The 12121-nt window shown below is 30.9% G+C and overlaps 1 protein-coding gene across 2 annotated transcripts in view; it reads right to left on the reverse strand.

Annotated features, from left to right (window-relative positions):
- Positions 1-12121, reverse strand: part of Mmp2 (Matrix metalloproteinase 2) — a 185824-nt gene that overhangs the window by 157518 nt on the left and 16185 nt on the right. For both annotated transcript variants that reach the window (XM_087411496.1, XM_087411495.1), the window contains exon 2: positions 10197-11408. In XM_087411496.1, coding sequence (XP_087267622.1) covers positions 10197-10304 — 108 coding nt within the window. In that variant the 5' untranslated portion in view covers positions 10305-11408. The remainder of the gene's footprint in view (positions 1-10196; positions 11409-12121) is intronic.

The following is a 12121-nucleotide window of genomic DNA, read 5'->3' on the forward strand; positions in this document are numbered from 1 at the left end:
TAAGAGTCAGCGCGGTACTTTATGTGCAAATACAATAATAAAGACTATTAAACTTTTATTATTATACTTGCACACAAGTACCACGCTGACTTCTACTTCCCTATATATTTTTGTCTTTAATTTGCATTATATTTTAATAAAATTTGCCTACACACTGAGAAAAATGTCTGTTTGAATTAATTAGAATTCTGATTAAAAATAAATAAATCAGAACTTTCTGATAAAATCTATTAAATTCTAGTTGAGACAACCGGAATTCTGGTTAATCAGAATCTTCTGATTTATTTATTTTCACCTAGGCTTTTCTCCAGCAAAACAATAAACACAATGGTCTTTTCCTGCTTCTGTTAAGAATTCCGTCGAGATGCGTTAGTAAAGTTTTATCGAAAGCAATCGGAAGAGTAAAGTGTACGTGTTTTCATGGTATTATCGATGTCCTATATCGCCCTCGAAACATCCCTTTCGAAACGAGGGTGGATTCTCGCGAAGGCAGACACACGAACGGTGGACGACAGAAAATGGTTTTCGTGTTCGTCCACAGGGGTGGAACATGTAGGCGCAGGCGTCGCGACGCTCCAAGTATATATGCGTGCAGCACGCGCGTGTTGTAGTCGATAAGCTAAAGCGACTTTCGGGATCGACCGTGGCTCTTAGTCATCCGCCTCGTGTCTACGACATATAGAGGTACGTAGTAGAAGAGCGATATAGCACGAATAGAGCGAGGCGGTAGTCGCCCACGACGCACGTATGCACGCACGAAATGTACAATAACGAAGCAGGCAAAACGGGAGTCGTTTGCTAATTCCAGGCACGTCTTCATGAGGCGCAAACTGCATGATACGCGGAGGCCGTATCGTATACGTTGAAATCTTTATCTCGTAAATATATATTATAAAAGATTTTAATTTCTGCATTTTACTGTTATCGATTTTATGTAAGATAAGCATTTCATTCTACATTGAAAAAAAGTACTAAATTTTAATACATATATTTTGGAATAGTAGTAAATAAACATTTATTTATAGTAAATATTTATTCAATAAATTAAATATATAAATATTTATTCAATAAAAAATAATAATTAAATCAAATTAATGGTTTTTGTATCAAATATTTAGTATCTAAATATTAGAACTCTATACTTCAAATATTTATTAAAATTCAATTTTTTTTCGATGTAATTATATTCTCTCAAGATTTTAACAAAACGTAAAAAGACTAGTGATATTGTTAAAACGTTAATTTAAAAAGTTTGAATATATTCATATTTGAATATTTCATATTTGCATTTGTGAGAGAAAGATATCATTGTACTGAATTAAATTATTAGAGGTTACGTTTGTATAAAGAATGAATTTAATATCGCTTCGATGTAATCATTCACAGATTAGAAATAACTTTATAACATTTTATAATTATATTCTACTTAAAAAATAAGTGCTTTCTGCTATAATGTTTTTAAGATATTACAATTAGGTATTTAAGATAAAATTAGAGATCATATCTTAATTCCGCGAAGCGCGAGCGGAGCAAAACCTTCTATTACACCGCCATACCATTAAGCTCGGCTCTGTGTAACACGATGCATAAAGAAATTCTCTGCAGAGCAGGATTTACCCATCATTTGCTCGTTTGCATATTTATGTTTGCTGATCGTCGGCGAAGGTACGCGCATGATCATGGTGTTTGCCTAAGTAAATCTACAAATCGCGTACATCCCGCGAACTTTCCGTAATAATTATTCGCGCGTAAGTTATGGCGGATGGTTAATTTCGACTTCCATTCACGTTCATCTGCAATCCGTAGAAGTTTCCGCGAAAGCTTCCAAGAGAATTAACTAACTGACGCTTGCGAATGCACCTCGTGAACATCGCGACATTCGTGAACAGAGCTGCATCGAGAACGAGAAACGCTCGGAAAGCTTCGTTTTCTGTCAAAAGTGAAATTACTTTTTGCTTATGTATGTACATTTGATGATGTCGACGTAAAATGCATCGTAAAAAAGTAAAAAAATTTTTTTTTAAAGTCGAATTTTAGGGGAAAAAACAAAATTTTATCTTATTAGATTAAAATTTTAGTTTTTATAAATTAATTGCGTTCTATTAATTAAAATCGGTATAGGAATTAAATACTTTAATTTTTTTCGCTTAAAATAAGTAATATAATTATAATAAAACAGATAGCATAACACATTGATAATTAACGTGAAATATCGCGGTTTAAAATGGTTAGGAATTAAACATAATTTCAGTCAATATGTCACAGTTGATTATTTGTTGAGCGGCTCTCATCATAGCAGAATACTGGAAAAACGAAACGATAGTAGCTGCGGTCGATGCATTCTGACTACAGCGCGTGTAATTGTGAAATAGTGAAGCAAACCGACGTCGCACAAAACGCGTAATAAACGGCGGCCTCGGCAATGGAAATTAATATACATATGCATACCAAGAGTGTAGAAATTCTAAGGATAATAGGAAAGTTAATAATGCGTGCCGTCGTGGATGCGGAAACGCAACGGAAAATGAAACGCCGCATGCATCCGAATTGCGATGAGCGCTGTACTTAATAAGGCGTGGACAAACGGGTATGGCGGAAGCTATAATTTATGAGACCATAATTCAGAACTACACAAACATACTAACAATAATGTATTAACGTATATCACGGGATTTCAAAGAGCCATTGTTTAAATAGCATATGTATTTATAATCATTATTTAAAAATATATGCAAAAATAATAGTAAATTAATCGTCTAAAAAAAGGTAATAAAAATTAAAACCAGCAAACGTTACGTAAATGAAAAATTAATAAACTACTTAAATACGCAATACTGTCAATCATATTGTTAAGTGTTTTATACAACATTTATATTTTTCAGCAATTCGCTTTCTATTTTTATATAAACTACTATATTTTGATATTGATAATAAAGATATCATAGTAATAACAGCAACATGCATTAAGAATAAATTGTTAATTGATTAAATTGATTCAAATGAAAATGATTTAAAGGATAAAAATCGATCGACGAGAATTAAACACGAGTAAATGAAAAAGGCCATAGAATCGGTCAAGACGATTCTTCAATAAATAGTGCCTCCAATAGATACAGTATCCAATTTTCAACAAGAATTTCGTACTTGATTTGAGCTGCTCTCGTGACAAATCTCAATCGTTCGAAGAACAGAAGAGAATTTCTACAAGTTGCATCTCTTCCCAATGCAATTTGTTGTGAACGCGAATCGCGAAGATTCCGTCGCGAAAATTTCACGGTAGCTCGTTCCATCACTTCGACGGTATCGACTCACGAATTGAAAATACGATGAGAAAGAGAAAGAATTTGCGGCGTGGAGGCAGAAATGCATTTCATTCTATCGCCTCGCCGGAGAATGCAAACGAATGCAGCAAATGTAGAAGCAACACGACCTGTCGGGCGGATCGGCAGAATGGAAATGCACTCTTTTCCTTCGTTTTTCTTGCTTTTCTATCTGTAGCTGCAAGAGATACATCCTGTTTTCCCGATTGGGGGGAATTACGTGATAGTGCTTTCGATACGGCTTCGTCGCTTCCTTCCTGACGCAAAATTATAGGAGTCTGTGACTGCATCAAAAGTTACGGTTGCGGAAGCCAACAAACAGCTTTTCAGAAAAATTAGATTCGCAATGCCAATCGATGACGAGACACAAAATTTATTTTGCTATGTATGTATATATAAATAACAGAGATTCTAAGATGTTTCAGAATCATGATTGCATTTAACGAATGTGAATCAAATGAGCAGGAATACTCAATATCTGACAAATCATTTTTTATAATAACATGATATTAAATTACATTAAATAATATTATACTTGAGATTTATATTGATACATAATTCATTGGAAATTTTAAAAGGTAAGATGTACTTATTCTATATTTCTGAATTCATAAATTCTTAAATTCGTTTGGTAAAAATTTGATCAAAGTAAACTTTTCTAAAATTATTTCTTTCTTCTTCTTACAGCATTCTAAAATCAATCTAGTTTTGTTTGAATTTTACCTAATGCTTTCTACTTCGAGACAAATAGCCCGCAATGCGGCAACTAACAATGAGATACATCGAATGTATAAAATTAGAGTGAAAATGTTTGTATATTTGCTAAACAATTAAACAGAGTCGTGGCTTATTTCGAGCTTATAAATAGAATGATTTTAAATTAATACACTTAGCGTAAGATAAATATAATATAATATTCAAAAAACAAAATTAATCGATTAATATATGCTACAAACGTTTTGGCTTAAAAAGCCTTCTTCAGTGTTACAAAACAATAATAAATGAGTTACATCAGTCAATTTTCAAATGAGTAACTAATCAACTTCTAATTTTAATGTACTTGACCAGATCTCAGATTGAGAGTTTCAATACAGTATTTCATATAAATTAATGTTATCATAAAATATTTGTACAACAAATGAATTCTCAAATCATCTAATTCAAGTCTGCGACAAATTGGATTCTCAATCGAGGAATTTGGTAAAACTATTTTATCGAAGGACATCATGTAAACTACCTTTAACCAAAATATTTTATTCTTCATATTTTAAGTTATTTGTTTTAACACACATTGACATTCGGTTTCTATATAAATTGACACATCACTGATTTTATAATTATTTCTTTATATTCGTTATCTATAATTGGTTATGTATCTCATTTATGTATTACTCATTTATGTATTATTACTTTGTAACATTGAAGAAGGCTTTGTAAGCCGAAACGTTTGTAACATATATTAATTTATTAATTCTGTTTTTTTTTATATTATATTGTATTTATGTATCTTATGCTAATTGTATTAATTTAAAGTCAGTTCTATTTATAAGCTCAAAACCACGACTCTGTTTAATCGAATGTATAAGTTCAGCGAAGTGAGATTACGAATGCAATTTTGCGTTTTACAGCTTTAGTATATTCATCTGTTTGGACTTACGAGTTACAGTTGCGAATGTTATTGGAATGTAAATACTGCATGTTAACGTACTGCAGCAAATGAAAGGAAGAAAGACAGAAAAAAGTCAAAAACTTTAAGTGCAATAGCAACTATGCGAAATATCCCGTATGAAATGTTCCGACGAGTTACACGAAAAGAATCGAAAATATAATATGTATCGTGCACCGGAAATAAACCAAATGTATAACGTATCCGACAGCGGAAATGCATTTTCACGTTAACTTTTTTGGGAGCGACGCGTTTCAAAACTTTTATGGAAAATATATTGTATTAAAATGCATACAAAGCACTTTAACACGTAAACATTTCTTTACATCTAACTCACAATGAGAGAGAAAGAGGGATCCTATTTTTTTAATAAATTAATTAATTTTTTCTAAGAAAAAGTAATTTAAACTAAATATTAATTAATTAATTATATATACTTGAATAGATTTTAAATGTAGTCATTTATAATTAACAATCTAGATTTAATTCAAATGTAAATTAATTAAATTGAACTATATTTTAATCGAAGACAAATATGTGCCTCTTCAGATTAAAAATATTAGAGATTAGGAATATATTATATATATTATTACTAGATTTTGTAAAATTATTAAATTAAATTTTGTATACAATTTTATATAATTTCTTGTATCCCATAATTATTATACAATAATTCAATTATACCAAATTCTGGAGACTAGAATTTTGATATGAAAACATCACAATAGTTTTCGAATTGTAAGTGATTAAGATAATGGTTACGTGTAGAGCACACATTGTGACATTCCCATGCACAGTAACGTAATACAATCTAGAATCCGGAATAATCTCTCTCAAATATCACATAAACTAATAATAAATACCTCATGATATCTCCGCTGTCAGTAGACATTCCCGCTTCTCTCTCGTTCCCTCGTACTTTTCATCACTCGCTTATGATTGCGCGCACATAAATTATACATTCACGAATATCTGATCGCGTGGCATTTTAAATGGCATATAATATAATCACACGCAAATCCTTGCTTTACCACTTCATAATGAAAGGATAACGCGAAGAAAATACGCATATTGAACAGAGCTATGACGAGTTTACAATTGATTAAAATACGAGATCGTATAATTATTACTTATTAATCAAATGCTTCGGAGAATCTCGATTCGAAAAGAAACTTACGAAGACTTTCGATAACGATTAAAAAAGTATGAGAATGGCGTCGATATTTTTACTATTTTGTATTCCACATAAGCCTCTACAAAAGTTATTATCGCGACCGCGATTTGATTTTGAATGATATTATAATATCACGATGATACGGAACCGCTCGCGCCACTACCTTTTAGTTCGAACGTCGTAATATGAATGCGTAGCGTGACGACCTTTTGCCGTTACGCGGCGCGTCGACCTTTCATAGCAACAACAAATGCTGAGCAACGTTGATTTTTGAAATATGAAAAACGAAATATTCCCCGAATTTCGTGGAAAAAGTTGGGCACTTGTTATTGCTCTCTCTGTACAACATACTGTTGTTTGCACGCGAGATCGTCATACTATCGATAAACTAACAGAAGCGAAGTAAATCGTTATACGTTATTACCTACTATTCGAAACTTAATCATGAAATATTAAAAAAACAAGTGACAAAGATTTTCCTTAGACAGAATAAAAATTTAATTAATCCTTGCAATTACCATACTGAATTTGGTACTCCATTTCTATCATCGTAGATCACTAGAACTTATTCATGTTTTTATCTATTCACAAAAAATTGTTCAAAGAAATTTCTAAAAATTCACAAACATATGTTCAATCTTCTAGAACAAATGTTTAAATTTTAATAAAATAATGAAATGTAGTACAAGAGTTATAATTACCGAAAGACTATAATTTGTTAAGAAAAAGTAAGGAATCTCTAATGATCCACGATAACAGGATATAGATTAAGTATAATATCAAGATAAATTATAATCACAATTTTAAATTAGCAGAAGCGGAGCAAACAGTTATGTGTTATTATTACTCAAAACTTAATCGCGAAAAAAAAAACAATTTAAAAGATGTGTTTTGTAGAGTATAAATTTAATTAAATATGATCTCGAGATGAATTATAATCACAATTAAGCTTCAAAAAACGGAGAGGAACGTTACGTAAATTAAATACACACAACGTTTTAAAAGAAAGAAAGTGGAACTACTATTCTTCGCTTTTGTGAAAAAACACGCGGCACAGCGTATTAAAACCTTAAAGTGTCACGAAGTGCAATTAATTCTCGCTCCCTTTGCGGACCTACATTAACTTGTCGCGACATCGTAAGTGTTCCTGCTCTCGCTTCAACAAAGTTCTCCTCGCTATAATAAATTCCCACTATTGGTAGGTAGTGCGCAATTGAAAATTCAAACATTTCGCCTCTCGTCTGGCCAAATGGAATTTGATAATTAACGGAATAATTAACGGGAATAATTATCGCACGGACGCAGATATAAACGATTACGTATGTCCGACGGAACATCAATCGAATTAACGAAGCAGCGGCTTTCGTTGGATGCGAGAAAATATTTTTGTGCAAAGGGAGGAATACACTTGTTAGCGAGCAGTGAGCTTGTTCTCCTACCAGTCATTAATATCGCAATAAAGCAGCGCATGAAACCAACGGAAAAAGTTAATGTCGCGGAACGAGATGTACGCACAGTGCCATTAATTCCCTAGCGACTAATCTTTGCGATGGAAAATTCTATTTCTGCACTCTCAGATCTTTTTTTATATTTGATAAATTTATATTCCATTAAACCGCATTGACTTGAAGAAAATTAGCAATTAAAGGTATAAGATTGATTCGTTCCACTGGAGGATCTGATCAAATCCATTGAGATGAGAATTATAAATAATCATAACATTTTATATTAAAAATATATTTCTTTCCATATAATATAAATCTTGTAATTTTATAAATATTTTTTTTTTTTTAGTCATGTAAGCTTTAAATCAGAGATTAAACTACAAAGCTATACATTTTAATCTAAGCAAATGGAATTATTGTAGTATTTACTGATGCAATTCGTTATAAATATTTAATATGAGAAATCAAGATTATTCGCGATTTATATATGTATATATATATATGTATATATATATATATATATATATATATATGTAGATCTATATATGAATTATTTCCATAAACTTATGAGCGATTCTCTTAGTATATGGTAAACGGAATGTTACATTGCATCGAATACTATAATACTGTCCCCTAGAACCACAAAGCCCACAGGGACAAACCCGAACGCTATTGCGGAATATCCCATACATAGACACATAACTAGTCGGCTTTACGAACTTCTGCTTAATATTAAGTTCTTTATGAATATGAATATGAACATATCGCAAAGTTCTGTTTGAAGAGAATTAATGCAATTGATATTACAAATAAGAGATTAAAAGAGACACACACTTTCTCTTTTAAAAATGATCGAAATGATTTTTTCCTACTATCCGGAATAAAAAAAAGCGAAAAAAAATTTATACGTCTCTTTTATATTCAACACGCATATAATGTTTAATTCAAAAAGGATTAATATATTTTCATCTATTAAAAAATTTATTAAACATGTGTCACTGTTCATGATATTTAATTAACTGTTTTAAATAATAATTTGTGTAAATTTTATAAATTGAAAAAATAAAATTTCTTACGCAATTGCATTTAATATCAAAACGTATAAATGGAATTTATAGCTAAAAAAAAATAAATATATAGTTAAATTTCACGAATTCATATATCAGATTTGTTGTTTTACGTAATTGAAAACTATACATTTATCCTGGTTTGGAATATCATAGTCTCAAATGTGTTGCATTTTTAATAGAGATTAGTTCAAAATAGTTTTTTTAGAAATTTTTATAAACGAAATATTTAATATCGAGTAATAGCAATAATTTCTTCTAAATCTAAAGAGAACATTGAAAATATCGTAAAAATGTTTGTGTACAATAAAATAAATTTTAATTTATTCATATAATTACATTATTACTCTTAAAATACGATATAAATTTTCTTTCAAATAATGTTCTACAGAAAAGATTGATTCTGCATTTCACTATCGTAAAATATAGTGTAAGTATAAAAAGTTGATATACAGTACTGTAAGTCCAGGTGCAAAAGAATCAATATACAATTTACGAAAATCTAGATGAATAAAAAAAATTAAGCTATCGGAATTTGTTAAAAATCCGGAATTACTTTCCGGAAGTACACATTTCCAATATTGTAGAAGTTAGATAAACTATAACTAAATTCATGAGTAAAACATAAATTTCTTGTTTTAATTAATATATAAGTATTTTAATACGGAATATGTATATTTTATTCTAGAAATATTATTCTATAATTGAAAAATATATATCTACATGAAATTTAATATTTTTCTGCTGACACTGCATAGATATAATTTTCAGATACAAATTTATATATTTAATAGCTAATAATTTATAAACTTTCAATTAAATATATGACTGGTTTTTCACGAATAATAATAATTAAAGCACCGTGCAAGCGCCATTTATATTATTTCGTAATCTTCATAAATGTAATATGATCTATTCGATTTGAAATCACGAAAGCTTTAGAATCAACAAAATTGTAAAATATTCAGTAGCTCACAATGGTTATTACTTAATGCAACGAGATACTTACAATTAGTAATATTGACGAACAATGAATTTTTTAACAGATAAATGCATTACGCACTAAATTCATTAAATATAAAAAAACGAAATTAAAAATGAAATATAATATATAATAAACTCCAAGCTCTAATTTTTAATAATTCTATCATTAATAATTTTTCACACATAATATACATTTACTGTATTTAATTTAAAGATTATTATCTCTTTCGATAAACTACTAACAAAAAATACTTTTCAAAGAACAAAAGTTATAAAATGGAGGATATAAATTTAAAAAATGTATATCTTCTACTTTCTATCTTTCAATATTATTTGCTAACAACTTATAAATATAAATTCACAAAAAAATATTTTTCTACAATATTTGATATACAATTTTTATAAACAGTAATCAATTAATTATTATTTATATAAAAGAATGAAAAACTTGACTGAATATTTCATCGCGGGTAATATTTTGTCTCTCAATTCACCCAAAATTCGATCAATGTAGATAATAACAAAATTATATCCACTCACCACTTTGTCGTCCGCGTAGATGATCGAAGATCCCGGCGCTCCGCTGGCGAGCACAGTGAGAAAGGCGACAACGACTACGTGACGTATCATCTTCACGACGGAGCACATCTGTCCAGCTTCCCGAAGAAGATCACCAACACGATTTGCAACACTCACGAGAGATCGATTCTCCACAATCAAGAAAGTTTTACGCAAACTCACGATAAACCGCACTATATCGTACTTCCCCCTCGGGATTACATACCGTTATCGACTATCGATGATCTCTTTAAATCCCTTTGGAATATTCGTGAAATATTCGAAGATAAAAATTTCACCGACGATTTCAAGTCTCCTCGGGGTGATCAAGGCGCGCGTAGTAGAACAGATCAAGATTCTACTGGCTAGTTTATTAAATTTTGTCAGGATTGTCTTAACAATCGAATTGAGAATTCCAAGTGATTCAAAAAAATCTGTTTAAAATGATCGAAGTACGAGATGTATAGCCCAAGTAGAAATCTCATCGAATAATCTCAATCATATCAGGATAATTGCCAAATAATCTTGGTTTCTGTGAAATGTCTGGAAAACACAAATTATCCAAAATATAAATACTTATTGGCTTCGTACTTTTTCAAGAATATTCTCAAGTATATTTTTACACAAAATATGTATTTTTTATGACACCACTTGTGTAATCTATCGATCTGTTCGAAATATTCGCGAAATAATTCACGACAGCAATACTGTCGCGTCGCGACCGATGTCTTGTATTTTCCCGAGGAATTACTCACGAATGATTGAATAGGATTCACGATTAGGATGTCGAATTTATCGACGATGGGGACGCTCGCGTGACTGGACGTCGTCTACGTCTTTTAACATTTATGTCTTCAATGACGAACCAAGACTTTTCCCCTCACTATACGATTGTTCCTCCCACCGACGGGTGTTCCTCCTGCTTCCTTTTTTTCCCACTTCTTCTTCGTCTTCCTCTGCGTCTCGACTAACCGCGACGACGGTGATTAACTAATGAGCGTCTCGCGTCGCTGTTCGCTGCTTACTTAATTCGCTTCTTCCTTTCTCTTTTCCTTCTCGCGTATCGGCCGACTTTCGTCAACTCTGTAGTCCTGCGCCGCCCGCGGCGATGACGACGACGGCAGTGATTACCGGCTTCTTCGTACTTTCCTCCGGATTCGGGCTTTCCAGCGGCTGGCGCGTCCATCCGCCGACCTACGATTAAAGTACAGTTAGAATCCGTTAGAAACCAAAAATCGAAATCTACCATATCTATCTTATCATTAATATTTACAATTATGAATATCTGTGTTTGTACATGCAAACACAGATATTCTTATTCAGCGTTTCTTTATTGTAATAAATCAAACTTTTTATTGAGTTGGAATCAAAGAGCTTCTTTATTTGTATTACGTCTACATGTTTTTTAAAAAAAAAATTGGCAATTATATATACTATTCAATAAAACAAAGTTTCAGCTTTAAGGATCTATCTTTTTAATTGCAATATGCGATAATTTTTACCTTTAGGAATAATCAAAGTTAAAATTACTTTTTTTATTTAATTCACAATATTCAGTAACAAAAAATCTTAGAAACATTTAAAGAAAAAACAATTTTGTAGGGAAAACTTTAATCTTTCATGTTAGATAGTCGAAAATTTTCGCAAGATTTTTTTGAGCGTGTGACAGGCCTACAAAGTAAAAAATTCCCCATTTTGTTTTTTTATATGTAAAAATTACTAAACTCACAGAAACTCAAAGAACATAGTAGCCTTTGAAAATTAGAAATTTCAAATTTTAAGTTAAGCCCCTGTTTTTAAATTTGAATTTCATTAATTTTTAACAAAGTTGTACAGTCGTTTGAATTTTAATGTTCGTAACTCTCAGAACTTTTATTCCAATATTTAACTTACAATTAGAAAGACAA

This window comes from Acromyrmex echinatior, chromosome 11 (genome assembly GCF_024713525.1).
Source record: "Acromyrmex echinatior isolate Ae372 chromosome 11, ASM2471352v2, whole genome shotgun sequence".
Taxonomy (NCBI): domain Eukaryota; kingdom Metazoa; phylum Arthropoda; class Insecta; order Hymenoptera; family Formicidae; genus Acromyrmex; species Acromyrmex echinatior.